The sequence below is a fragment of the Penicillium crustosum genome (assembly GCF_028827405.1).
Source record: "Penicillium crustosum strain IBT 35664 chromosome Unknown utg000003l_segment0_segment0, whole genome shotgun sequence".
NCBI lineage: Eukaryota > Fungi > Ascomycota > Eurotiomycetes > Eurotiales > Aspergillaceae > Penicillium > Penicillium crustosum.
This window is the reverse complement of record NW_026623124.1, coordinates 2,792,544-2,819,489: the sequence shown is the minus strand read 5'-3', so window position 1 is coordinate 2,819,489 and position 26,946 is coordinate 2,792,544. Positions and strand designations below refer to the sequence as shown.

Sequence of the window (26,946 nt, the reverse complement as noted above, 5' to 3'; positions counted from 1 at the left end):
GTACTCCGTATATATGTTGATTTTAAATAAGACTCGATAAGTAGAGGTTGAGATACCATAGAAAAGGTTGATATATATTTAGGATTTATACGGGAGTACTACTACTTTACAAGTAAACCAAATATTTAAATAACATATTTTCTCGCGTTTTTAAATGTGATATATAAACTTAACTAATAAATGATTTTGAATCGATAAAATATTAAAGTGTTAACTCGAGATGAGAGCTACCGAGGGAGTCTCAAGGGTAATTTAAAAAGTCTTTTCGGAATGTTTGTGTTGTTTACTTTGTAGGGCCTACGGCCTATCGGTGGGCCTAAGGACTGGGCCCAAAACCCAGCCCATTAGTGGGCTTTGGGCTTTGTGTACTTTGTGGGCTTTGCAGAGGTCTACTTAGGAGTACCCCAACTGGAGAACTACGGGAGACACGGGATTTCCGGACCCTAATTCTCTTGAAACTCTAAATCGTCGCATTGGGGTACGGCGTCTGTCTTTGGCTTCTGGGGTGTTATCAATATTGTCCTATTTTAAAGGAGCGGCCTCAGACAGCTCGCAGTCAGCTGCTCATCGATTTGCGGCCTGTTGGTGACACAAATTATGGCAGGTAAATGGACAATCGGACACCAATGTACCATGTTCAATGTTGACTCGACCTGACCAGTATTTGCGAAACCTTACATTCAAGGCAATTCTAGCTTGTATTTCACCCCTACCTCGCTGCTTCTGTATGCACGGAGAAATGCAAGGGCCAATGAAGAACTGGTTGCAGGAACTGTGCATGATTATTCAAGATCCTCCGAACATGTGGAGCTGAAACAGCTGCGACGCATCACATCAATACATACGGAGTATACGGAGTACTCCATACGTAATTCCGGGCCAATTAATTCGTAAAAGGTCTTTGTATTTTTTTCCTTCTATTTTTTGGGCGCTCATCAGGCCGGTTACTCGATTTTTCGTGGATTCCAGCGGGGAAACATGAGGATGTATGTGAGAAATAATAGTGTGTTATTTCGTTCCATTTACGGACCCAGGGTGAATTATTGATGAGGCCTGGTTGTCAAGGTCAATTATTATGTCTATTCCTCTGTATTATAGCCACCTGTAGTGCGGCGACACCCAACGTTGATGTTACAACACTGCATACCTAACAAGAACTGATTTCTCACAGGTCCATTCCACTCAAAGTGATGTAGGACACACATACTCCGTACATATCTTCCCCATACCAAGCTACAACCAATCAGAATTATGTGCAATGCAACACAAATTGAATGTGATATTGAGATCTGCGGAGTACCCCAAGCATAAGGTGCTCTCAATATCATGAAAGATAAACACGGGAGTCGGATAAAAAACCCCGAAATCCAAGGGATGACACCCTATGAGGAGTAGATGGCGCAGATGCCAGCAAGTACTATTCTGCACGGAAACACTAGTGCCCCCACAAGGCCAAGGATGTCTCCAATTGAGACACTTGGCGTTCAAAGGATTACTGCTGAAGGCGTGATAAAGGTATGAAGTTCTAGATATTCCATTCAAGGTTCACTTCTGTTGCTTCCCCCGATGAATTGTCAGTTAAGATATTCTCCATACCCGAGATAGTACTCGATCAAGTTCCAGCTTCAAATAGGAGATCCCGATCCCTGATAATCCATGGCGATCTTGTTGATCCCGACGATCTCTTCAGCCACCGGAGCTGGAGATGCATGAACTCCACTAGTGTCCCCACACGCGTGCTCCTGTTTGAGTTATTTTATTGTGTTCCACTCTGTAAGACTTGGGTAACATTGCGGACTATAAATGGCCTTGTCCGGGGCTGCCAAAAGGTTTTCTGGTACCTGAGTAGTCACGTATATCCTTCACCATGGTCTTCATCAAGGCAACACTTGCGTCCGCTTTTGTCTCCCTCCTGGCATGTGCCAGCGCTGTGGAAGTACCCAAGACCGATTACGATGTCATCGTGGTCGGCGGTGGTCCCGCGGGTCTCAGTGCACTGAGTGGTGTCTCTCGTGTCCGCCGAACGGCTCTCTTGATTGATAGCCAGGAGTACCGCAATGCTCCAACCCGGGAGATGCACGACGTCATTGGAAACGATGGTGAGATTAGACCCTACGTCTATCCCAACACACAAGGTTTCTTGTCTAACATATTTTGTCCTCATTAGGCACCCCACCGGCTACTTTCAGAGGTCTGGCTCGCGCGCAGATCGAGAAGTATCCAACTGCCCACTTCACCAACGAAACTGTGGAATCAATCGTTCCGTTCGGACAGGGTGACTTCTCTGCCTTCACTGTGACCGACAGCAAGGGCAAGAACTACACTGCCCGTAAAATTGTCCTCGGTACCGGTGTCCGTGACGTTCTACCCTCAACTCCTGGCCTTGAGGAGGGATGGGGCCACGGTATCTTCTGGTGCCCGTGGTGCGATGGCTACGAACACCGGGATCAGCCATTTGGAATGATCGGTGATATTACCGATATGCTCAGCAACGTGTTGGAGACTCACACTCTGTACACCGATATCATTGCGTTCGTGAACGGCTCCCAAACTGCTGATGGCGAAGCCCGGGCAACCGCCAAGGTCGAGGACTGGAAGGAACAACTTGCCGCTTGGAACACTACCATTGACAACCGCACAATCTCTTCCATCGAGCGCCTCGAGGATGGCGGCGAAAACCGAGGTGAAAACGGTGACCAGCAGTTTGACAAGTTCCGCCTTCACTTCACTACTGGCGAGCCTGTTGACCGGAATGCTATCATTATCAACGTCCCAACTGTTCAGACCTCGACACTTCCTGCCAAGATGAACCTGAGCATCGTCGGTGACAAGATCAATGTTACCAGCGGTATGCGTACCAGTGAGACTGGTGTCTTTGCCGTTGGCGATGCCAACAGCGATGGCAGCACCAATGTCCCACATGCGATGTTCTCTGGCAAGAAAGCCGCTGTCTACCTGCATGGTATGCTCCCTTCCATTTGTTGATACTAGATAGAAGATGACTAACAGTTTGATTACAGTTGAATTGTCTCGCGAGGAGTCAAAATCCAAGGTCTCAAAGCGCACCGGACTCTCTCACCGTGAGCTCGAGAAGGAGGCCATTCGTGCAATTGGCACCAACCTGGAGGATGAATGGAAGCGGGCCCAGCAGTAATGGATTCCAGTAATTAAAGGTGCACCACTTTAATAGTCAGTTAGCTGTTGGGCTATTCCTGATAATAGTAATTAATGGACTACCTTTTACCTCTGATTCTGTTGTATTCATTCGAGCTCGTTACCCCAAATCTAAAATTATGTTTTAACTCCTTTGGTGGACCTGGCCCATAGGTTCTGTATTCTAGCCTATTCCTATGCACGTAGTTTCCGTACATGGGAAATTGATATGCAATATCTTCATCCATCTTTCTAGTAGCTATGTCCAATTGTCTTCGAAAAGAAAAAATATCATTGTTGGAATACAGAAGCAGGCCCCGAGTCTTGAAAAGTGTCATTCGCTCCCAGGAAAAATATCACCCAATTCACCATATCCACCAGATGGGAACTTGTAAAGTAAAATAAAGTAAGATAGAGTAAAATGTCTTTGATTTGGATTCGTGCTTTTACCCAATTCATTCGTCTAATGCACTAAGGAGGAGCTCAAAAACAAATCCCTTCATCCTTTTTCTAATAGCAATTCTAGCAAATCCTTCTGCCCCCACTATGTCATCAGTAAAATTTGGATGAAACATCTGACACCGTGCCTAAAAATGAAGATGTATGAGCACATAGCTTGGCAGAGTTGCGTGCTAGAAAAGAACCCCATGATGAAATCGATTCTAATTCAGAGAAGAGAGAGAGAGAGAGAGAGAGAGAGAGAGGAAAGAGAGCGCATTGCGGTAAGGATATACTGGCGGTTACTTTGGCCACTATTGCATACCTGCCTACATAGAGCTTTATAGTACATACCATACCTATCATATTATAGTAAAACATATAGTACTATCACGACATATAAACTCCACATTTGCACACATATTGGGACAAAATCTCCGGCGGTACACGTGTATGCATGATGCATGTAGTTGAGGCAACGTATTATTTGTTCTTCAAACAAATTGACTATTAGCATATATGATGTATGTTCAGAATGGCTCGCATCGCTAACATGTAGTTCGCCATCCCTAGATATACAGCTGATCAGCCAGCCACTGTAGGTGTGTCATTTGGAGTGTTGAATAATATACTACAGAAGTAATACACTAAAAAGCATATAAGAACTTCAGATTGAATCTTTCATAAGGTCTAGAACTGAAACTGTAAAACTATCTAATCTATTCATACCCGGAAATGATGCCATATCTGTGTCTCCCTTTCCACCCCTGTAGATCCATTTACCCCCCACTATGAAATGTGCTTTCCATGACGGGAGAAACAGAAGGAAGATAGGAAATGAGCAGGATAGCGTTATACGCTGGATTCTTCTTGATTCCATGGTTCGTACATGGGTTTGCAGATGGCGAACATGCATTGGAAGCAGTCTGGATTACAGTGCTATCCTGAGATTCAAGATCGTCGACTTTGTATGGAGGAATATGTGATAGAGGCGTCAAACTGTATCGATGCCGCTAATCTCGATTCCGAAGGAGTTCTAAATTCTTGGCATACAAGAAAATCAATTAGGGTTTAGAGTTGGACAGATCCAAGGCATTTTAATTATGACGAATTAACTTGGTCTTTCAACATGGAGGGCTTCAATTGGATGTAAAACTTCGAATATATAAACCTATACATCGGTTCTATTGTATATATTTTTACTATAATGTACTACGGATGCACGCGGGAAATGCCATCATACGCATATCTCGAGGTAGTTTGTCCATGCGTGGAATAAGTGAACAAGCGGGAGAGAGAGAAAGAGAGAAACACTCGGATTTTCAGAAACAAGTCTCTACTATCGAACAGGTACAGGCTTCGCGGTGACCTCTTCGGGGCAACTCACATTTCGAGTCACGGAGATTGGGTTTCGAGTACATTGCAGGGTAACTTGTACCCGGCAACCAGTATATAAAGTACAAGAGCGGTTGACAATGGCAAATTATAGCTGACGCTTGCAGATCGCATATATGTTGTTCCCGTTGGGGGGGGATAGTCGTCTATATCGAAATATCATGATTGATTGTTCTATTTGCCAACAAGACTCTAACTATTATTTTGAGGCTGATTTCTCTAGCTAGAGGAAGCACATTTCACATCCAGCAAATCGTTATCAACCTAAAGATAGAGGAAATAGGTCAGTAAATGTCTTGTCAGAGTTACGCCAATTTTCAAGATAAACCCACATTTGTGCAAGTGAACTGATCATCCCCATCGGGGCTAACAACGTCAATGTTACTCGCGTTGATGTTTGAGCAAACCTATACAAGTCAGTTGGTGAGTTATAGTCTGTGGTGCTCGAGGACTTACATCGGGACTTGAACAGACAATCGTTCCCACATAAGGGTCACGTTTACCAGAGGTGACACCGTTGAAATTCTTGAAGACAATATCTTCGATGGCAAGTTTGCTCTGTGTGGTGTATGTGTTAGTTAGTCTTCGGCAACCAGAAACCAGTGATAGTGACGCTATCAAAGTAATGACAAGGAGATTGATAGAGAGAGACGTACGGGGAACTCGTTGCAGAGAGTCAGATTCTTCTGGCCATAGCACTGGGTCACTTCGATCGCATAGTCGACATTGTCAATGGTCATGCCGTCGTAGGTAATGTTCTTCACCAGGCCCGATCCGCCGCCGCCCTGGAGATCGGTAGAGAGCGCAGCGGAAGCCCCAGGCCAGACTTTGATACGCGCACCATCCTTCATAATATTGTTAGAAACGTGAATATCTTACCCGCGTCACTAGACTTACTGATGCGTTGAACATAGAGATATTGTATACGAGCACGTTCTGCACAATATCAACCTCGCCTGGGTATTGTCCCAGAGAGCCAACGGAGATACCGTGGGAGCCGTTGCAATGAAGGTTCTGAACCAGAATGTCGGTAACATTGGGCTTGAACGAGACACAATCTTTGGTATAGTTAGTAAAGAAGGTTGGGTGAAGTCTTTTAAGGGAACCATACCATCTCCATTGTTGATCACAGAGTTCTGGATAACAATATTCGTCGAACGATAGAGGTCCCTATTGAAGGTGTTAGTTAACTGCAGCTAGCTCCTCTTTTAATGCAACTGGACTTACCATCCATCCGTGTTCTTAGCCTCATGCGCGCTGCTGCTGAACCCAGTGATATCAATTCCGTCAAAGAGGATGTTGGATGAGTTGGCCACGAAGTGATACCACTGAGGCGAGTAACGAAGGTTGAGAGGTCCAATGGTACCTCCATTTAGCCCGATTATACCCACCAGAATTGGCCGCAGGATGAGGGCATCCTCTGCATATAAGTCATACCAGACCTGACCGTTACCATCCAGGGTGCCCTCGCCGTAGACATTGACATCCTCACCACCGAGCTGGAAGAACGTTGTGGCGTTTTGGTAGATCTGCTTGAAAGCATTTGCTTGCCAGTAATCTGTGTCATTGCTGAATTGAACATGGCCCTGGATTTCTATTACAGCTTGCGTAAGTACTCACTCGTCTCGTACCGAGCTCCAACGCGCATTACATACCGAGATCCACATGCTTCAAGAAAGTCATGTCAAGTGCCTTTCCAATCGTATATGTCTTGCCCGCATCGAAGATGACCTTTCCTCCATTGTTGCATTTCTTCAATGCAGTAAGAACGTTGGCTGAATCATCACGTCCATGGCCATGGTTGGCTACATGACAGGTGCGAGTCCTGGCATGGCTGGCCGGAAGGGGCTTGAATGGATGGTTGGGGTGGCACGCCTCGCTTCGAGAGTAGTCCTTAGCCTCAATTGTGGTGCTAATTGACAAAAAAAGCCCCAAGGCCTGGGTCAAAGTATTTGAAATCTTCATCGTTGGTGTCAAGAGAATCTAGGGTCAACGGAATCTAGGGGCTCCTAGTTGGATTGGCAATCTTCTCGATTAAAGATAACGTTCGGAGACTTCCAAGACAGCTTATATATAGTCTCGCCATTGGCAATTTATTTCCCCTGTTACTCCGATGAAGCTTAGGATCAACGCTAAGCAGCGCCCTTGGCGGTCAAGAGATGGGGTAACCCCATCTTGTTTAATTTGCTCCGGGGAAACGAGCTAATGACTCCGCAATGTGTGGAGAAACCGGGGCATAGCCATGGCTTGTATGGTGAGCTTCTGTCTCGTGGAAAAGCGGACCGGGGGTAAATTGACTCGCGTTACGTGAGGGTGGTCCTCAAGTAAGTCTGATAGGAGGAATATCTGGCACGATTTCCCCGATTGGGAGGAAAATCCCGGATAAATTGAATAGAGCCAGTAGACTCTCCCTGTGTTGTAAATCCAATGTATTTTTTTTAAAAAAAATTAATATACATATCATGTGCGTTATAGTTTTCTGAATAGCAACAACTAATCAGAGGATGGTTAGGTTTACAAGCCAAATGCTACTAAAATTCTTGGGAATTCTCGGCCACATCTCGCAGAAGGAACAGTAACCAATCACTTCAAAACATGCTTTATATGTACAACAGCTGTCCAATAAAAGGAGCAGGTTCTCAGCCCAGAGGAGATAAAACAACGATTATCTCAAACGAGCGAGCTCACCCAACCCCAAAATCCTCCTAAAGACCCACCTCAGCGCAGGTAAGAGGTTCCTATAGATACTGGTCTAGATGTATTCAGGAACACTCTTTTCAAGCTCCCCTACCGCCACCATAGAATCCATTTCCCATCTAAGTCGACTTCTCGATAGCCTTCTTCACGACGCCCTCGGCCGCCCCGGCGGTGGCCTTAACGGAGTCAACAGCCTCGTGCTCGATCTCCTTGGCGGCTTCGAGAGTTGAATCAGAGTGGCTGCGCTGCCACAGGAAGATACGAGTCACCTGGACGGCACCCACACATCCGAGGAAGAAGTTCACAGCGGCGAGCCTACAGAGTTATATCGTGTTAGCATTGATGCCCTGCGGGTCTGCTATCAGGTTCCACATACAGGACGTTACGGGGCTTGATGATCAGGCACCAGCGAGTCCAGATGGCACCAGTACCCATCAGAGCAGCGTTCTGGGTGAGGGAGAGCTTCTCGGCGGGACGAGCGAAGTCGGAGATACCGGCGATGACAAGACACCACTGTTGTAGGGATATATATTAGCCATAGTGCTCAGCAAGTACATGGGAAATGCTCGCAAGATATAGCAGCGTTCGATAGAGGTATTGTGTCCGGAAGGGTGCTTGGGGGGTATAGATGGCATATCGGACGAGAAAATCGAGTTATCGTACCTTCATAACCGGGGCCCTGCAAAACAGAAGTTAGCATCAGTTCGTGGTAGCAAAAGACACAGGGTATGCAGAATGCTTAACAATCCTTACCAGAAGTGGACAGTCTTCATACCGACAGGGCTGTTCCATAGGCGCTGGAAGGCACTCTGCTGCTCACCAGCACCGGCTTCGGAGCTCTGCCAGCGGAAGCCCTGGGCACCCGGGCGGCGGAATGGTGCGGAGCCATTGCGGAATGCAAAGCGAGCGTTGTTCACGAAGCGGAAACCCACGCGAGACGACATGGTGATAGCTGGGATGGTGGTTTTAGTGAGAGGGAAGAGGGAAGGTCGTCCGGTGATCGGTGGAAGGGGGAGTTTTCCGTTGGGGAGGCTAGATAGGGCAATTAACCACCACAACCTCAGGCAGATAAAAATATAGTCTATAGAAGACAAAGAGTCTACTCTCAAGCAATGAGTATAGTCTATTCCAATTAATTTTCCCTCGCTTACTATCTCTCTTGCGCTGTCGCTCACTATGACGCTTCAGATGTTGAAGCTGATGTAAGCATATCGCGCTAGTTGATATTGGGACTAGCGGGATTATGGCTCTGCGCAGCGAATCAACGCCGTCGTGAATAATGCACTGCATCGCAGACTGTCTAGCAAGTCAATTCCACTGTTCCCACGCTCATCCTCCCGTGGCTCATCCGAGACCTCTATCTCCCTAATCCTTACATTTGCTTGACAATCCTACCACCATGTCTGGCAAGTACGTTTTCACTCAGGGCCTGAAGGAGCTCCGCTTCCTCTTCTGCCAGACCTCCGAAGCGAGCGCGGCCACAAGGTGCGTACACCCCAACCCAAGACGGATTGGGGTTCAGCTTATTGATTGACCTTCTTCTGTGCCTATAGGTCTTTCCTGAACCGCGCCTACCCGACCATGAAGAAGCACAACCCCCAGACTCCCATCATGATGCGCGAGGCCGCCGGCACCCAGCCTCGAGTCTATGCCCGATATGGTATGACAGGACACCTACAAACCCATTGTGTGGGCTCTTTGGATAAGCGAGTCAGGCTAACGCGATCGGTTCCTCTTAATAGCTTTCGGCCAGGAGAAGCAGGAAGCGTTGTCCGGTAAATATCCCCCGCCAACGATAATTTTGCATCAAGTTGCAATGCTAATTAATGTTTTTAGGCCTCTCGGACGCCCAGATCGAAGAGCGCATTACACAGTTGGTGAAGCAGCAGCTATAACTTCTTTTTGTTTTCCCTGCAGATCTATTTTATGCCCCCGCGTTCCCACCGTTCTACATCCATCTTCTGTACCTATAGATGAAATCGAAGCTCATATCCAAAACAAATCCAATTCAATTGCTTCTAGTGATGACTTGATGCTATCTCTCATAACGTGCTACTAGCATTGCCAACCTCGCCAAACCGATACTGCGCCCAGCTCATACTTCCCTCCGGGAATGTCCAGATCCTCTTACCCAGATCCTCGCCCGCAGCACCAGCCCCAATATGAATAGGCAGCAGGTGCTCAAAGGAAGGATGAGCCTGGCGTGCATCTGGTCTCTTCAGCAGCTCAGCCATGGCCTTCTGCCGTTCAGCCGGCGCAGTCGTCGCAGCATCCTTGAGCGCCTTGTCAAAGCTAACAGCATACGGCATCGGGGTCGAACTGCCAAAAGCAAACCGCAGATCGCGCAGATTATGCACGGCCATTCCGGACACGACGATCAGAATGTTCTGCTCGCGAAGCTTCGCAACTGCCTGTCCGAGTCGGTAGTGCTGGTCTGGATCCTCGGTCTGGAAGAGCGATGCTTGCACGATGGGAACGTTCAGTGGGTTTGAGTCTGGCTCGAAAGCTGTATTGTCCTCAGTCAGCATTGGATTATTGTTTTGATGCAAACTGTCACATACCGCACTTGAAGCTAACCCAGACGCCGTGGTCAAGTCCACGCTTCACCCCCTCGGCCGGGATATCGGCTTCTTTCAACAACCTCAATACTTCATTCGCTACCTCCTTGCTACCCACGTGTGGGTACTTTTCTTTATAGTAATGGCTTGGGAAGCCACCGAAGCTGAATCCAATTAGTACGGAATTTACAGGATAGTCGCTGGGATTTTGATATGAAACATACTCATAGATCAGATCTGTCTTCTCGGCGGTATTCACCTGGATCGTATCTCGACCGGCTTGCCAATGCGCCGAGAATACTACCACAGCCTTCGGTTTGACCTTGGTGGTTATCTCGCGCCCGATCTCACCGAGCTTGCGGTAGGCTGGGTGGTCGGGTTCGTACATGATGTTTGGCTAGTGAGTATCATGTCAGCATTTAGTCTATAGTAAGAACCAGGATATAGATAACTTACCCCGCCATGGCTGAGGAAGTAAATGGGTGTCCTCATGCCGGGCTGTATGTGATCGCTAGTGAATGTGTCGGATTGTCCCTTCAGTGTCGCAGCTGCTGCCACAGATGCTGAGGCTGATAGAGGTTCTGCCGCTGAGCGCGCGGAAGATCCGAAAAGGCGTCGGAGACCGAACAGATTGGCGGTGTCTCCCCAGAATAGGGTAATGAGTATAGCCGCGAGGACAGTCAAAAGAGAGATGAGAGTGAGTTTGTGTGTGCTTAATGAATTTGGTGTTCGTGTTTCCGAGTCGTTATGTCGGCTTGATTCGGAAGACATATATGGATTGTTTGGGATGTAGCTGGCAATGTACTACTTTCCAAAACTCAACGAATAGCAGTCCTCTTATATCCAAACATAAAGACAAAAATAACTCGAGAACCTACTACCGTAGAACTAAAGCTGAATAATTAGATGCTTTCAGAAGCGCAGGGAGCCGATTATAAGGCCGAGCATTGGAAATTGAATCCATAAGCTGTGTGTCAGTGCGGAATTCACCCGCTGACAATTCATATATCCGCCTATGGCATTGGCTCGGATTTACGGATATCTGATATCTGGAGGGACTATTTCAAATATTTACAACACTGTCAATTTGTGCACGTATTGAAGTCTTTCAACAATCTATTAATGAATACAACACTACAACCAGTTCAAGGATATCGGCTGCATCGTATCCGTTCCAGTCATGCACATCCAATTCGTTAAAAAATAAATAAGAATAGAAAGGGGAGGGGGGGAAGAAAGAAGAGGAAAAAGGAGGAAAGAAGAGCAATTCGAATCAAGGAAGGGAATTGAAAGGATAAGAAAAGAATAAGAAAAGTATAAGAAAATAAAGTAATCGGTAGAAAAGAAGCGTTCTTGACCGGGGGAATACATCAAGTGCCGGTGATCATCAGGGGAAATGGATACATGCAAGCCACATCTAAAGTGTGGCAAATCACAAAAGGACGAAAATATCCGATTACATGAGAACGCAGTCCCCATCACTCTGCTTGTTAACAGCCGAGCGAGAGAGACGAGTCTTTTGCATTCGGCTTCCACCTTTCTTAAGGTCTTCAAGACGCTCACGAGCCTTGGGGAATCCTTGGGCTAAAAAGTTAAAAAAGTTAGCTGAGGTTGAAGCGAAAAACAGTCAAAGGGAAGTCGACTCACCAGCTGCACGCCAGTACCATCTCTTTGCGTCGTCTAGGTTGGCAGCAGAGCCAATTCCGACCTCGGTGAAATATCCCATAGCGTATTCTGCCTTGGCAAGACCTGCGGTGGCGGCCTTACGAGCCCACAGATAGGCCTCGGTGTCGTTCTGCGATAGAATGCCCTCTGATCCGGTGAGATACCAGCCACTAAGGGCAAGTTCACTCTGGTGTTCACCCTGCGCTGCTGCACGAGTATACCAGATTATACTCGTGCGGTTGTCAATGGGGCATCCCATGAGGCCGTATTCGTAGGCAGTACCAAGTTTGAATTGAGAGAACTTGTAGCCCAACTCGGCAGCTTGGTGGAATAGCTGGGAGGCATACTGCTCGTCGCGGACGATGATGTCATTGCCTCCGGCGTTCTGATACATGAGGGCAAGCTCGTGGAGAGCATGTGGATTTTCCTCGTCTGCCCGGTCAGCCGCCCGCTTGAGCCATGATACACCCTCCCGGGGGTTTCGAGCTTGACCGAGCAGTCCCTTTAGATTAATCATTCCCATTTTGTACATGGCGGGTGTATCACCGAGTGCAGCGGCACGCTTGTACCATTGAACGGCCTTAAATGGATCACGTTTGGTACCGCCACCTTCCTCCTGACCGATCTCGCAACATACAGCCACACGGTATGCAGACTGTGCGTGACCTTGTTTCGCGGCAGAGTGGTACAGTGAGAAGGCTTCTTTGGGGTCGACTTCTAGGCCCAGTAGGCCCTCGCCGTGGCAGTCAGCCAGGAAAAACTGGGCTTCAGAGTATCCGGCTGTAACCAACTTTTTGAGAATCTTATGCGCATCCATCACATATTTCTCCTTGGCCTTGGCTTTAGTTTTCGGGTCGAGTCTGCTGTTGTCCCCTACTAGAACTGTGGATGCCTCGACCAGCTTTTTGGCGAGTAAAAGTTGAGTCTTCTGATCAGAAGGATTGCCTCGCGCCTGCTGTTGCAGGCGCTGTATTTCTTCAATTGTGACTGGTGTCTGAGCCGCTCCACCGGGCACCATCGCTGGCTGTGGAGCAGCGGGGGGCCGGTATGGTTTCAGGAGCGTTATACTGCCGAACCGGCGCAGGCTTTGGCCCTTGATCATGGCCGAGGCGGAACGGGGCTGGATGGTGAGGAAGAGCATCGGGATTTTGGTGAGGATCTGACATCTCGGCCTGGTCGTGGGGATAGCCTGGTTGGTTAGTCTGGACGGGGGACGGACCATGCGAGTAACCGGCGTAATCTTCGTAACCATTCGACGCATACCCTGCAGGGTTTGAGTGGTCGAAAGCGGGGGCAAGGGAAGTCTCTCCAGGAATGCCAAACTGAAATCCCGCATTTTCAAACTGATTGGCACCCTCCGCTTGTTGGAAATTTGGTTGAGATTGGGAGCGCATAGCCTCCACCCCGTTGGGAGGATACGAGTAGTCCCCAGGTGGAGAATTCGGCCCATGAACTGGTCTCTTAACCGGTGTTGTTTCTAGGCCCATCTCATCAATCGGGGCGTGATGTTGGGGGTCTGGCATGGCATCGAAATTAGGCATATCGGGTTCATCGGCTGCGGCACCATTGGAGTCATAATAGCTGTCCAGAAATTCCTTGGGCGCATATGAAACACGATTGGCAGGCTCCGGGGGGATCATCAATCCGGCCGGGGGGATCATTAGGCCTGGGTCTATATCGTTGGGGGCACGAGATCGTGGGGGTCGCATGCTTCCAGCGGTATTAGGACGCATAGGGGGTTCGGCCATAGAGCTCGCTGGGTAATCTGTTTCTTGGTAGGTCGACTGGCCTGGGTAGAGGGGCGCGGCTGGCGCGAATGGTGCGCCTGGGGCGAGCGGCATCGTTGCGCTTCTTGGTGGCGGAGGCATAGATGGGCCCATGGAGTCTGGATAGTCTCTACCAGGTCGATCTGATCTGCCTGAGCTAGCTGCCCGCACTGGACCCATTGGATAGCCACCTCGGCCCCGTCCTGGTGGAGGTCCGCGTGGGGGCGGCTGTCGCATGTCTGGCCGTCTTCCATTAGAATTAGAAGTGTGCGGCCTAGGCGGGCCCCCTGCCACTGATGTCCATTGCAGCCATATCTTGCTCTAGCCCTCGAGGTGGCGGACCGCGCCGATCCCGAGGATCTCTAGGAGCTCTAGGGTCTCGGGGGTCTCGGGGGTCTCGGGGGTCGCGCGGGTCGCGCGGGGCCCTCGGATCTCTGGGGTCTCGGCCTGGAAAAGAGGGAAAGGGGTTGTCGAAGGTACCGCCGGGGGTGGGCGTCCACCAGCTTGAAGTCGGTTAGTAGGCGCTTTGCGGTCGCTGTTTGAATTTACATACGTGTTCTTGATCGCGATTGCGGCGGTGGTCTTCCACCAGGAGCAGGAGGATAGCCACGCCGATCATCGTATCCAGGGCCTGGAGGTCGCCCATTTCCCGGACCTGGTGGACCCGGTGGGCGCATCGAGCGTGGCTGAGATTGCGTAGCAGCATATGGTTGCGAACCGGAGGAGCTAGACTGGAAACTGTATGGCGCATCGTCGTAGCCAGGGTCAGCCTGCTGGTAGCTACGGCTACTCATGCCACCGTCGCTGTATCCTCCTTGGGAGCCATCTTGCGAATATCCTCCTGGCGATGTCACAGAACGTGGAGGGGGTTATTGTATTGTCGCAAAGGCGGCGGCCTCTGCGCTTGATGTTGCTGGGGGTATGACATGGCGCAAGCCGATAAGCGTACTATACAATGGTGATTCGAGTAGTCTTCGGGAGTCGTTCACGGTGCAAATCTCGTGGGTGGTCGCATGCAAGGAGGGGGACAAATCGGTAAACTCCAGGGCTCCAGGGCTGCAATTCGGAGTTAGCTCATTCATTTCACGGTCCATGGATACCCTATGAAGGCAACCGGACTCCACACCGATCCTTACCTCGCACAATGCCAAATCACAGTGACCAACAAGCCTGTCGCAAGCTGATCAAGCACATGAGGGAGTCAGGAGCCACACCGGTCCAAAATGAATTCAAGAAGTTTAAAGTAAATCAAGCGGGGGGCAGAATGATTTAGGGGCGGTCGGAGCAGGTGACCTTTAAATTAAACACTTGACCCACACCGAGAGACACTTTTCATCTTTTCATACTTTTTATGCTTTTCATGCTTTTTTTAATATGGGTATCCAATCTCCTTTTGTGCCTTTTAGACTAACTACATTTGGTTCATTTTCTGAGTGGATTTGAATGGAAAATTCAGTGCCGTCATACGCCCATACGCCCATACACCCATACACCCCTTCTCCTATTATTATATTATTATATTTCCATTTTAAGACATACTTTGTATATCGACAACACACTCTCTTGAATACTCTGACACAATGTATAGTTTCAATGTTATTAGTGATGGCAGTGTTCCATGATTGTATATGAAGGTACTCCGTACAGCCCGATGGAAATTAATCCCACCCGGTGCCTGACGATCAGGGGGGTGTTCGAAGCTGGGGCCCGGGTCCTGCAGACTTTCTCGTCCTGCAAGCCCATCACAATCAATTTCAACGCCGACGGGACTTTGTTGGCATCCACTTGTGCTTCGCTAGTAACTATGGTCCATAATACCTGCCATTCTGCCATCCAAATTCATGAAGCTGCCCGGGCCCAAAACTTGGAGTTCAAACAATGATGACTAAAGTAGACCCTGTGCCCACCCGTGGACCCCGTGGACTACAATCGGGCACCCCTGGAGGGCTGCCTAAGGTTGTAAAATGCGGTACCTCGGAGGTATGGACCTTGTAAGTAGGTGGATAGTACATGAGAACATAACAGACTCCACCTCTGTCTCAGAACACCTCCATAAACACGTCACCTTCAGTAAAAAAGTGACAAAGGTGAATAAAAGTGTGGGGAAGAAACCTTGGAACACGAAAACGTGAGACATGCTCGATCGGGCAAGGCGTACTGCGCCACATCGGCTGCGCCACGCCGCCTCCAACAGCAAATGAGAGCCGCGATGATGTTGATGATCTCCATCGGTCTCAGCAATCTCTAGTTATATCTCCCCGAGTCATCCGAGAAACACATCGTCATACCGAACGTCTCGAATCGGTAATCAACATCCGACCTTCGGATTCACCATGTCTCGCGCCGGATTATGGGCGAAGACCATAGCCGGGTAAGTGATACACGCCTCTGCACCGTGCCAAAGACTCGCGCTTACATTCGGTTGTCACCATAGTGGCCTCCTTATGGTCGTCGGTGGTCCCGCTTTTGTTGAATACCTCCGACCCTCCGACGAAGAGCTTAGGAAGCGATACAACCCGGATCTGCAGAAGCGCAGCGCCGAACAGGGGAACCGCAAGGCGCAGGAATTCGATGACTACGTCAGTAAGCTGAAGGAGTGGTCTAAGTCCGATAAGTCCAGTATGTCATGCACTTGCAATTTACCCTAGAGATTATCTCCGCTCTCCGCGAAATCGGGTTCGCTCAGGCCTGGAAGTGCATTGGTGGCTAATGGTCATGACTCGAATTTTTTTAGTCTGGTACGCCGCTCAAGAAGAATTGGACCAGAAGCGAGCAGCGTTGGAGGCACAACGCGCACGGGAGAAGGAACAAACGCGAACACAACGGGAGGAGATGCGCAAGGAGATGCTGGGTGAAAAATGATCTCCCGACTAAAACCATCGCCCCTCGACCATTTATATGTGATCCTACTGTGTCCGCGCAGAGAATTTGATCTACCTACATCTTCAGCCTTCCGCCTCTCCCGCCATTGACCCAATCGCTCCTTCCACAACTGTTATTTTCCATCCCGGGGCTTCGAGGGCTCGAAGTTTCTGCACTATCTGCAATCTTGGATACCTATCCCTGGGTGTATGTCATGATTTTTATTGGCTGTACGATACGTTTGCGACTCTTCCCTCATCTTTGCATCTACTGCCTCAATATTGGAGGCTTATATCAATGTACAACTACCGACTTCCGAAGTGTGTTTCTTCAATACCATAATCTAAAAGCAAATCTCGTTCCACCTACGGCAATTGCACGCATATATATCTACACATTATCATTTCAGGGTTTCTCTAGGTCTACGCCAGACCGGCCAGGTGCTAGGATAAGTGCGCGCATCTGCAGCGGATGGACCAGGCTGCCTGCTTGGCTACCTCGTTGGATGCCGTTGCAGCGATAGCTGGGGTAGTAGACGGCGAATCCTCTTGGAGGTTATCCATATAGCTCAATTAGCTAGAGGGTTTGTGCCATATACGCTAGATAGTTTATCATTATTAGCTCTACAGGCTGGCAGAACTATATACATTTATATCGGCATTGAGTTCTCTGCAGTTTATATAGAATACTACTCGCCTATGCACCCACCACCTAGAAGACATACTTGCCAATCGGTCAATAAGCTAGGACATTAGGTAGTATTTATCAGGGCCCCGAGTTCATAATTTGGTGCTTGGTGGAAGTATCCCCTAGCCCTAGGGGCAAAATCGCTGGCAAAGTACATGTGAATAAAACTGATTTGATAGTTTTACTTCTTGCTCCTTTCGCGAAGGAAGCTACAGAATTGTTGAAAATAGGCCTACAGCCTCTGTGATTGGGACTGTTGACCATTTTGATAGAATATGTACACAAATATACAACAAAAGCATGCTGCTTAATTTCGCGAGAAACTTGAAGAGCGGATGGAGCATACAATGCTTCGTTATTAAGTCTTGTCCTTAAAATACAAGATTGGCAGGAAATATGCGTAGAAATCTTTCATAGACACGATAATGAACGCAGCGGTACCAACACATACGTAGGTATCAAAACTGTAGCCATCTGCTCGCCGATCCCAGCAGTGGGCTTGTAATTTGTATGATCGGTCCAGATCAACTCACAGGCATTATCAGGCCCGTTGTTGTATTGTTCTGCGGTAGCTGTTGCTGGCGTTTTGATTTTCGACCACAATAGCTCGCCCGTGAATGGTGTTAATGGACTTTTTGTCTCCATGAATCGTGTTAGATAAGCTCCGAAGGATGGTGAAGTGAGGTCACATTGTCTTGGCTCACAGGGTTAGGACATTATGTCCTCACTGTTGGGGAAGAAGGTTCTCCACGCGCTGATTAGGCCCTCTATTCGCCTCTTCCAGGTATTCGACACGTCTGTCTGATTAATAGATGGTAAATGGATTCTTTTTATTAGTGAGATTGTGTGAGACACTTATACCGTCACTTAGTAGGTATCAACGGGTGCGCCGGCCAACGAAGTGACAGCATTGACCACCGTATCCTACTTAGTAGCAGGCCCCGACCTATAACTTCGTCTATAGGACCGATCCTATCCAATTCCCTATGACTATTAGCTATGCAATTGAGCAATATGAGAGGAACCCCATCCTGCCAAACTACGCAGTATTGTTGGCTTCTAGGGTATGCCAGACTGGGATCTTTGAATTGCATTGTTATGTACCCCGAAAGTGGACTCGGGCTGGAGTTATTAATGCTGCTTCTGCGTGGATTGCTTCTGTTTTGACAACTGATATCTAGACCAGATAACAGCAGCAAGCAGCACCACGAATCCTATGATCAAGGTATATCCCCAAAGGCTATTTTCAATGTTCTCACTCTGATCATGACCAAGTCATAAACCAGCAGAAGGATTGCCCTCTTCTCCAGCAGCGAGAGCCTTCTCAATGAAGTTCTCTAGGTCATCAATTTCCTCGGGGGTCGCGGAGTGACCAAGATTTCTATATTCAAGTTAGTAAACCGGAACAAACCGGAACAACAGCAACCAAGAAACATACTCGTATTGGTTGAAGGAAACATTCTCTAGGCCGAGCTCCTTAAGTTTAGCCGCCGAGCCCTTTCCAAAGGCGAATGGAACAACGTTATCCTCGACACCATGGGCAAGGAAGAACGGTGTCCTCTTGTTGGCCCATTCTTCGGGCATGTAGTTCTTAATTCGGTCGCTCAATAGCAGGTAGGATGACAGACCAAAGACACCGCCGAGCTTTTCCTTGTTGGTCACACCGGCGAACAGGGAAATCGCACCGCCCTGGGAGAACCCGCCCAGGATGATACGTGATGCCTTGATGTTCTTTTTCATCTCTTGCTCGATGAGGCTATTGAAGTAATCGCGGGAGCGGAGGATTCCTGGTTCATCTTGGGTGCGGATGGCTTCTTCGAAGTCCAACTAGATAGAAGGAGATGATAGTTAGCGCTGTGAGTTTGTTCGGGGATTTTGGGAATGAACTCACGTCGCCGCCAAGCTTGGTGATGTCGTACCATCCGGGCATGCTCATACCAAAGTTCTAATCAAGATTTGGTCAATCAACATTAAACTGATGATAGATATGAGGCTCACATACAACTGTGATCGGAATCTCGGGCGCATTCGGAAAGATGAAGGCCACCTCGTCGAACTTGCCGCGGCGGCGCCAGGTCTGGGCAAGGGACATCCTGTTGGATTTTTATGGTCAGAAGTGAGGCTCAGTAGCCTAAGCTGGGTGATTGATGGGAATTTCCATACCATCCGGCGCCACTGTATTCAAACACTGTTAGACTTGATACTATCGTCTATCTTCTTCTGGCGAAACACTTACCTGTCTCCTAACCCGTGGGCCATGATAACAGTAGCGGTGTGCTTCGTGAGCGCCGGAACGATGTACGGACCACGCGTCATCTTGAAAGTTAATATATGGTATGAGATTTAAAAAGAAGTTTGGGTTAAAGGAAACTGGAGAGATTTCTCGAACTGTTGTTTCCCCACGTTTCTGCCGCAGACGTTATCGCCATCTCACCGCCCATTCGATAACAGCTTTTGAAAATGAGCTCATCCATTCTATGGACCTTGGGACCTCGGGATGCATTATTAAACATTATAAAGGCTTCACTCAAGTGCTAATGACGCCCAGTGATTAAACCACTTCAATAGAGTATAACTCCTGCTTAGTCGACTCAATGACCTTATTGACGAGATCAGCCTCCACAACCCCTTGTTGCCAAGAGACAGCCAGCACCAAACACCCATCTCCCCCAGTGACAGCTGATACCTCAATGGCATTACCCATCACACTGGCAGACTGCGAAAAGACCATCCCTTTGATAGTTGGTAGGTCTGACTTTGTTTGCGGGTCCAAAACACCAACATTTGACACTTCAAAGCTCTTATCGCGGTCCTTGCCAACTTTGGACAAACACAGTTCCTCCTGAAAATCATCGACAAATTGCAGCAGACTCGTGCTAGCATTTTTCCCTTCCATTTGCAAGACAGACTGAATCGTCTTACGAGATCGTCTAGCCTCTTCCCACGGGAAGGAGCCCTCAGACGGAGCGACTGTCTCCCGTGAATATGTCTCCTCGTAGTCCTGGACCCAGACGCCCATTGACTCATCAGTGATAATGTCTGGCAGCCAGCGCCGGCTTGAGAGTGCACCGGTGCAGGCGAGCTGCGTGAACTCAGGCGGGATATGTGCGAATATGGAGCGGGCGACGATTGTCTGCAGGAGTGCGGTGATCGTCGTACCCTCTTGTCGACACCTGTCTCTTATTGCTCCGACGAGTAGTTTGGAGAATGGCACGAGCCGTAGCCGAGTTTGAGAGGGGACTAGAACCTTGGAGCCGGTCCATAGACCCGTGGGCCGTCGGGAGTAGATCTTTGCCTGGAATATTTTCCTGGCAAGATAGAACAAGGAAAGAGACATTGAGTGCACAAGCTCAATGTTTGGCAAGAGAGGGACCCGCGGTGACTTGATGATGGATTTAGTCCGGTCGGAAGAGTCCATTGACCCCAGGGCTCGTAGGAAGGTTTGGTGAAAGGCTTTCCCGGAGGTTCCATCGCCAATGGCGTGGTGATACACGAATGCCACAGTAAATTGTCGCTCATACTCTATATCTAACAGGACACAGACTCTCCAGAGGGGATTTGGAGCCCTGAAAGGAGTGTTGTGCTGGGTTGCAAGCAAGGTTTGCAAGTCAAGATCTGGAGTAGGCTCGCCATCGGTTTCGGTAGCTAGTAAGCCTGGCTTCCTGTCCTGAAAAGATACAACTTGGTCGAGATCAATTTCTGGCAGCCGCACGAAATAGGGGTCTTGTGTGTGGTCGTCTGCCACGATGGCGGATAGCGACGGATGTTGAGCTATTGCAGCCTCACATGCCTGATAGACATAGTCTTTGATAGGAAGCACGAATGAATCTGGTAGGAAATAAGTTGCTGATACAGCAACATTTAAATAAAACCCGACCTGATGGCGCGACGTTGAATATTGTTCCAATCGACCTGACTGGGGTTAGGCATTGTTGACTTTCGGAAAAGATTCCCGACCGTTTTTTGACAGGGATCTACATGTACTTACCAACAGGGCGTAATATTTCGAGGTTCTCCATGATAGAATATGGTCAGCACCCAGAAAAAAGGTCGCTCTTCTTTCTTGCTTGTTGGATGCCTAGAATGTTCGGAGGCTGGCCCCTGATCTATTTTCCTAATTGGTTGATATATGTCAATCTACCCGCACACGTGACACTCTATACTATACCCATCGAAAGGCATTCTTCTGCTGCTGTGAAAGGGCGACAATGGAAGACTGGATTTTATAGATATTTATCATTTTGCCAAAGCAACTGCTTCACAAATGGCCACCCTATTCGTTCTGCAAGATCGTCGAAGAATCATCAAAGCAATGTTCGTTTCCTATACCCAAGCGAAGAGAGATAGACACAAAAAAGGCAACCACGATAGCAGGTATCCTGTAACCACGGCCAGGTTATTAGCTGGGTCTCTTGTAGCATCCTAGCTAGGCAGAAGGTTATTTTGTTCGAGTGGGTTTATCGTAGAAAATCATCGAGTACTCAGTTTCTACAAATGAGTGCTGTCTGGGGGTTGACCTGGTATGGAGTTGCTTCATCACTGTGTCACAGATATCTACCAGAATAACTAGGTAGGATGGTAGTTGGAATACTGTTTTTGTGAGGAACGTGGCTGTAACATAGCAAGAAACACAATTTTGATTGTTTTGTTATGAGCGAAGATATCATTGTTCATTATGCATCGCTAAACTCCGAGACTAAAGACAAATAGAGCAAAGAATCGAAGAATCTAATTTTACAGCACAGCAATGCCACCGACGAGAGCGGCGCCAAGAACTCCCCAAGCGGCGGTTTGCATCGGCACAGCAGCACCCTTGGAAGTGGAAGTGGAAGTGGTGGAAGAGGATCCGCTCTGCGCTTGACCATCAGAAGTAGACTCGTTGGCATTACGTGAAGCAGAAGCTCCAGTGAAAGCGGTGGCAACGAGGTTTGTGTTGTTGGTACAGGCAGATGGTGTTTGGTATGTGACGTCGGAGGAGAATTGGATATCGGAGCACTGTATTGCATTAGTATAGCACCACTGAGAGCCAAGATGGACGAAGAAAGAGAAGTTAACATACAGCATAGAGACCACCGCTTGGGTCACCGTTAGTCTGTACCTGAAGGGTAGCGTTCATTCCATCGGTAAGATTACGCCCGATCAACTTCTGATTGATCTCAACGTGAGGAAGGCAGAACTCGCCAAGGCCTTTGACCTGGAAAGTGGGCGAGAGGACAATGTTGAAGTTGTCTTCTGGGTCGCTACCAAGAGAAAGAAGGACCTCGACGGCAGTCTGGGAATGGTGCATCTCAAGAGCGACGGGGAATGAGCCACCGGAAAGAGGCAGCTTGGTGCGATTAGAGGACTGACTCATTCCACCGCAGGGGAAATTGGTCATGGTATCCTCGTCGAAGCCACGAGAGGTGGGATACATCAGCTTGAAGTGCGCGGAAGCCAATGGCACGATGGCCGTGAAGGCGAGGAGAGAAAACTTCATTGTGAGTATGTTGGTGAAGGGTTGGAAAGGAAGAGAGGGATAAATTGTAGAAATTTAATTCGATAGGAACTAATGTACCAGGGAAAGTGGGAGAACCCAGCTCTTTGAACTCTTCTATACGAGCCCTGCATATACAAGGTGAGGGAGTTGGCGGGACTTGAAGTGGAAACAGGATCCACCCGTGAAGCCCCGTGGGATCCGAGATATCGGCAATGATGGCCCTTTTCCATTTTAGATTGTGCATACTTCGGAATCTTCCGACAGCATTGTCCTGTTCTATGAAGTGATCATTGGACTCCCATACTCTACATTTCGCTTCCTGATGCTTCTTTGCCACGCTATACCTAGGAATTATACATTCAGGCCTGAACACACTGTAAAACACCTTCTCGACAATAGTTATATTTCAGACCATACTCCAATTTCTAATAGCATGGACCTGCTGTTTTGGTAGCTCGGACCATACTTGCTCAAAAGTAAATTAAAGCCTTACGCTAGCGTTAAGAGTGGATATTACCCGACGGGCTAGTCCGAATAGAGTTAGTAAATTAGCTCAATTGCGCGCGCATGGCTTAGTCATATGGTTGCATGCAGCTGCTTTGGGCCGCTGAGGGCCGGAGATAGCGATGAAGAATTTGAGTAGAACTTGGGTGGAAATGAGGTTTAGGATGATAACGATTCAAACTCAAGTCAATTTGTGTGATATTATCCCCAAATCATTATTCCCCAACGCCAGGCAGATGCTCAAGGTCATAAAAAGTAGCAACATGCATAAAATGCGTCAGATAAAGTCAAAGGTAAAATGCTCAATGTCCGTGCTCATAAGATTGAATGAAACGGCCGACCGCCAATTCCCCGAGGAAAGCGCCTCCAAGCACCGAGCAGAAATAGCCGATGTTCATAGTCATGACAGCTAGCATGCTAGATACGATATTAGCATTCATCCAATTAATACCAGTAGATATTGGAACATACAGTAGATATGATATACCTATAATGCATAGAAACAGTAGTGCTCGCGGTAGATCAACGCTAAACCGCCAGGGAATTGGTCCACGATTGATGTTGTGCACAACTTTAACTGACTCCTCAACGCCCTGCGCAGTGATGAGCGATGCAAGTTTTGCGTCTGGGTCGGAGTCAATGTTGCCAGCTTCGCTGCTTTTGCCAGCCACAGTGACATATCGTCGGTTGAGATGTGTGGCGAGCCAGTGGCGCTCCATGGTTGCTTTGAAAGCGATGAGGCATCGGTCGATGATAGCGAGAATGATCAAAAAAATACATGTGCCTGCAAAGCTACCCGAGGATGAAGGAGTCCAACTATTGGAGAAAAGTGGCGTATCGTGGGCGTTTTTGAATACCATAGACATGCTCATAGAGCTTGAGGAGCTCATACTGCTTGAGCTAGAGCTGGTACTGCTCATATCCATGCCATTCATGATTGACGAGGGAGAGGGTATGCGAACGAACGGAACATAAAATAAAGGTAGGAAAAGTAAATAACCTTGGAAGATGAAGTTACACGACGCAACGACGCATTGACGCATTGACACGCTGACGCATTGGACCAAAACGGTGCCCACATGGCGGACCCACCCTTATCCAGTGGAGGAGGTGAGCATGGTTGAGCATAATATTGGTAATCTGCTCTGTCATTGGTGATTTCATATATACAGTTGAAGTGTTGTGTAGACCTCAAATCTCATTCCTCTACAACTCCACCGCAAGATGTCCATGTCAATGGGTGACATGCCTGCGGGCTCAATGTCCATGGGTGATGGCGTCCCAAGTCTGTTCACCCTACAGAAGATGTACTGGGCTGTCGTGGGAAGTGCAATTGGGGTAGCAACTCTCGTTAACGTGCTAGATCGCGTTATTGCTAGCCATCGGTATGTTTAATCTTAACATACTGGCATCCGCTGATCTTGACTAACAATAATCAGCTTGCGAGATTCTTCACTCACCCCCGCTAAACCAAAATCACTCTTCTTCAATCTCTACGCCACCATCACAGCAACAGCTCGCGAAGTCAGTTATGCGACTCCACAACCGCTTCGACTCGGAGGGTTTACCATCCATTTACCGCCACTTGGCCCCGTCCTCATCATGCTAGCCAACCTCATAGTAGTCATGGTCCTTTGTTTCTACAAGCTGAACACCTTAGATCCATGGGCATGGGAGAATGTTGGCTACCGCACTGGGTTCATCGCGATTTGCCAGCTGCCACTGATCTTCTTGCTGGCAGGCAGACAGAACATTATCGGGTTCTTGGCAGGAATGAGCTACGTCAGTCTGAACTGGTACCATCGCTGGGTCGCGCGCACACTGTGGTTGACTACCACCATCCATATGGGATTCTGGTTCCGCGATTGGGGTCGCTGGAATTATATCACCTACCAGCTTTATAACGATCCATTGACGAAGCGTGGATTTGCCGCTTGGATTATCCTGACCTTTATTGTCATCACTTCGTTCGCCCCAATTCGTCGGCTCAGTTATGAGTTCTTTGTTATCCAGCATCTAGTCACCTTCGTTGGCTTTATTGTTGCCGTGTGGATGCATGCGCCTGACGAAGTCAAGACCTGGGTATGGATCCCTATTGGGCTTGTAGTCTTCGATAGGCTTGCGCGCTACACCTGGGGTGCATATGCAAACTTGGCCATTTTCCACCGAAAGAACAAGGCCAACTCTCTCTGGACACACTCAGCCACGTTTACTCCGCTACCTGGAAATGTCACCTGCGTTACTATCGAAAATCCCGGCATCAGGTGGCAACCGGGTCAGCATGTTTTCCTCACTTGCCACTCTGTCGCTCCATTGCAATGTCACCCATTCACCATCGCATCAATCCCAGAGGATAATAAGATGAAATTCTTTATCCGCGCTGAGAATGGGGGAACAAGACGTTTCTTCCGATACGCCTCAAAAAGCGATAGTCTACTGGGGAATGGACAAGTGATGTCCAGTAAGACTGTGTTTATCGAAGGGCCATATGGAAGCATCAGGCCCTTGCGTCAGTTCGACAGTGCTATACTGCTGGCAGGTGGCATGGGTGCGACATTCACGATACCGCTTCTGCGGGACGTTGTCTCAGCATGGAAGATGGATAACAACGACACCAAACAGATACCCGCTCGGATCGTTCGCTTGACGGCTACCAAGCGGTTGCGCTTTGTCTGGGTAATCAAATCACGTTCTCAGCTGGCTTACTTTGAATCTGAACTGCAGTGTTTGCTGGCAGACGTTGATGAGTGTCGCCGCACAAATTCAAACTTCGAGAAGGAAATTGAAATCAGCATTTACATCACATGCGATGAAAGGCTAGATCCACCTATCTCTATTACACTGCCACCGCAAACACAGCCTCTCCCAATACTGGAGACCTTTACGCAAGACGAGACCAAGAACACCCCTGATAAAGACAGTATTTCGATTCATTCTGTCTCTGCCGAGTCAACATCGACTCCAGGCCCTGTGGCAACAGGCAGGGGTTGCCTCCCTGGGGGAGGCTGTTGTTGTACCACCCAAATCGAAGACGAGGAAATCAGCACCTCCTGTGCCTGTACCTGCTCTGACCCAGCGCCTGTTCAGTCTGAGAAGGCTGCCCTGGATGCAAAGTCCGTTCTGCCTGAAGACCGTACAAGTAAAACAACGGTTTCTCCCAATATTGTCTCTGGTCGTCCAACACCACGAACTATCATCCGCAAGGTCCTAGAGAAAGCCGAAGGAGAAAGTGCCGTGGTTGTGTGCGGGCCTCGTGGCCTAGCAGATGATGTCCGCCGTAGCGTGGTTTCTCTCAGCGATGAACGAGCTGTGCACAAAGGAACTGGCGCGCAGGGGATCTACTTGCATGTTGAGAACTTTGGTTTATGAATAGAGAAACTAGAACCTAGAGTTTGTTCATTTATTGCCTGGGTATGTTTATCTCCTTGCATAATTGACAATTCAGGCTCGAGCTAATCAGTATATGCAGAGATGAATAATGGCATCTACCAAAGGTGAGAGTCTAATACTCGCCTGCAGCGAGCGAGGTACAATACCGCGCAGCCCTCAAACCCGGCGCCCTCCCCAACAACCTATGTGCTTGGCCGCGTTGAATACAGCATTGGGACAGTCAATTGAGGAGCAAGAAGCTATGCCGCGAAACTCAAGTCCGAGGCATTAAGCCATGTTCAAAGTCCTGCTTAAAATGTAGACTTGGATGGACATGAGGATGCCATCGCTATCCGTTAAGAGCCAGACACCAGAT

The 26,946-nt window shown here is 48.5% G+C and overlaps 13 protein-coding genes across 13 annotated transcripts; 4 read left to right on the top strand and 9 right to left on the bottom strand.

Annotated features, from left to right (window-relative positions):
• Positions 1-1,867: 1,867 nt before the first annotated feature.
• On the top strand, positions 1,868-3,154 carry N7487_008140 (NAD(P)/FAD-dependent oxidoreductase; the record flags this gene model as incomplete). The annotated part of the gene is made up of 3 exons (XM_056875870.1): positions 1,868-2,099; positions 2,168-2,962; positions 3,021-3,154. 3 exons carry the CDS (start codon positions 1,868-1,870, stop codon positions 3,152-3,154), a joined length of 1,161 nt encoding a protein of 386 aa, XP_056728058.1.
• Positions 3,155-5,205: 2,051 nt separating this feature from the next.
• Positions 5,206-6,951, bottom strand: N7487_008139 (putative extracellular exo-polygalacturonase; the record flags this gene model as incomplete). Its single annotated transcript, XM_056875869.1, has 8 exons — positions 5,206-5,250; positions 5,319-5,393; positions 5,443-5,544; positions 5,643-5,831; positions 5,884-6,044; positions 6,098-6,156; positions 6,214-6,580; positions 6,642-6,951. 8 exons carry the CDS (start codon positions 6,949-6,951, stop codon positions 5,206-5,208), a joined length of 1,308 nt encoding a protein of 435 aa, XP_056728057.1.
• Positions 6,952-7,784: 833 nt separating this feature from the next.
• Positions 7,785-8,759, bottom strand: N7487_008138 (mitochondrial pyruvate carrier family protein; the record flags this gene model as incomplete). Its single annotated transcript, XM_056875868.1, has 4 exons — positions 7,785-7,998; positions 8,060-8,196; positions 8,347-8,362; positions 8,437-8,759. Coding segments are annotated over 4 exons (672 nt in total), but the record flags the coding sequence as incomplete, so codon positions are not given.
• A 225-nt stretch (positions 8,760-8,984) lies between these two features.
• On the top strand, positions 8,985-9,578 carry N7487_008137 (L51/S25/CI-B8 domain-containing protein; the record flags this gene model as incomplete). The annotated part of the gene is made up of 4 exons (XM_056875867.1): positions 8,985-9,168; positions 9,237-9,343; positions 9,426-9,458; positions 9,520-9,578. The coding sequence occupies exons 1-4, from the start codon at positions 9,083-9,085 to the stop codon at positions 9,576-9,578; spliced, it is 285 nt and encodes a 94-aa protein (XP_056728055.1). The 5' UTR covers positions 8,985-9,082.
• Positions 9,579-9,725: 147 nt separating this feature from the next.
• On the bottom strand, positions 9,726-11,012 carry N7487_008136 (DODA-type extradiol aromatic ring-opening family dioxygenase; the record flags this gene model as incomplete). The annotated part of the gene is made up of 4 exons (XM_056875866.1): positions 9,726-10,189; positions 10,245-10,405; positions 10,466-10,638; positions 10,698-11,012. The coding sequence occupies 4 exons, from the start codon at positions 11,010-11,012 to the stop codon at positions 9,726-9,728; spliced, it is 1,113 nt and encodes a 370-aa protein (XP_056728054.1).
• Positions 11,013-11,697: 685 nt separating this feature from the next.
• Positions 11,698-13,909, bottom strand: N7487_008135 (uncharacterized protein; the record flags this gene model as incomplete). Its single annotated transcript, XM_056875865.1, has 3 exons — positions 11,698-11,825; positions 11,889-13,078; positions 13,170-13,909. 3 exons carry the CDS (start codon positions 13,907-13,909, stop codon positions 11,698-11,700), a joined length of 2,058 nt encoding a protein of 685 aa, XP_056728053.1.
• An 84-nt stretch (positions 13,910-13,993) lies between these two features.
• Positions 13,994-14,466, bottom strand: N7487_008134 (uncharacterized protein; the record flags this gene model as incomplete). The annotated part of the gene is made up of 2 exons (XM_056875864.1): positions 13,994-14,175; positions 14,226-14,466. 2 exons carry the CDS (start codon positions 14,464-14,466, stop codon positions 13,994-13,996), a joined length of 423 nt encoding a protein of 140 aa, XP_056728052.1.
• Positions 14,467-15,919: 1,453 nt separating this feature from the next.
• Positions 15,920-16,578, top strand: N7487_008133 (uncharacterized protein). Its single transcript, XM_056875863.1, has 3 exons — positions 15,920-16,043; positions 16,107-16,291; positions 16,407-16,578. Exons 1-3 carry the CDS (start codon positions 16,006-16,008, stop codon positions 16,532-16,534), a joined length of 351 nt encoding a protein of 116 aa, XP_056728051.1. The 5' UTR covers positions 15,920-16,005; the 3' UTR covers positions 16,535-16,578.
• Positions 16,579-18,496: 1,918 nt separating this feature from the next.
• N7487_008132 (palmitoyl-(protein) hydrolase) lies at positions 18,497-19,537 on the bottom strand (the record flags this gene model as incomplete). The annotated part of the gene is made up of 6 exons (XM_056875862.1): positions 18,497-18,602; positions 18,660-19,048; positions 19,113-19,166; positions 19,224-19,314; positions 19,385-19,396; positions 19,458-19,537. 6 exons carry the CDS (start codon positions 19,535-19,537, stop codon positions 18,497-18,499), a joined length of 732 nt encoding a protein of 243 aa, XP_056728050.1.
• Positions 19,538-19,772: 235 nt separating this feature from the next.
• Positions 19,773-21,240, bottom strand: N7487_008131 (uncharacterized protein; the record flags this gene model as incomplete). The annotated part of the gene is made up of 2 exons (XM_056875861.1): positions 19,773-21,133; positions 21,210-21,240. The coding sequence occupies 2 exons, from the start codon at positions 21,238-21,240 to the stop codon at positions 19,773-19,775; spliced, it is 1,392 nt and encodes a 463-aa protein (XP_056728049.1).
• Positions 21,241-21,955: 715 nt separating this feature from the next.
• Positions 21,956-22,697, bottom strand: N7487_008130 (putative GPI anchored protein; the record flags this gene model as incomplete). Its single annotated transcript, XM_056875860.1, has 2 exons — positions 21,956-22,216; positions 22,281-22,697. The coding sequence occupies 2 exons, from the start codon at positions 22,695-22,697 to the stop codon at positions 21,956-21,958; spliced, it is 678 nt and encodes a 225-aa protein (XP_056728048.1).
• An 806-nt stretch (positions 22,698-23,503) lies between these two features.
• Positions 23,504-24,136, bottom strand: N7487_008129 (copper transporter family protein; the record flags this gene model as incomplete). Its single annotated transcript, XM_056875859.1, has 2 exons — positions 23,504-23,618; positions 23,673-24,136. 2 exons carry the CDS (start codon positions 24,134-24,136, stop codon positions 23,504-23,506), a joined length of 579 nt encoding a protein of 192 aa, XP_056728047.1.
• Positions 24,137-24,425: 289 nt separating this feature from the next.
• On the top strand, positions 24,426-26,570 carry N7487_008128 (ferric reductase family protein; the record flags this gene model as incomplete). The annotated part of the gene is made up of 2 exons (XM_056875858.1): positions 24,426-24,586; positions 24,641-26,570. The coding sequence occupies 2 exons, from the start codon at positions 24,426-24,428 to the stop codon at positions 26,568-26,570; spliced, it is 2,091 nt and encodes a 696-aa protein (XP_056728046.1).
• Positions 26,571-26,946: the final 376 nt, after the last annotated feature.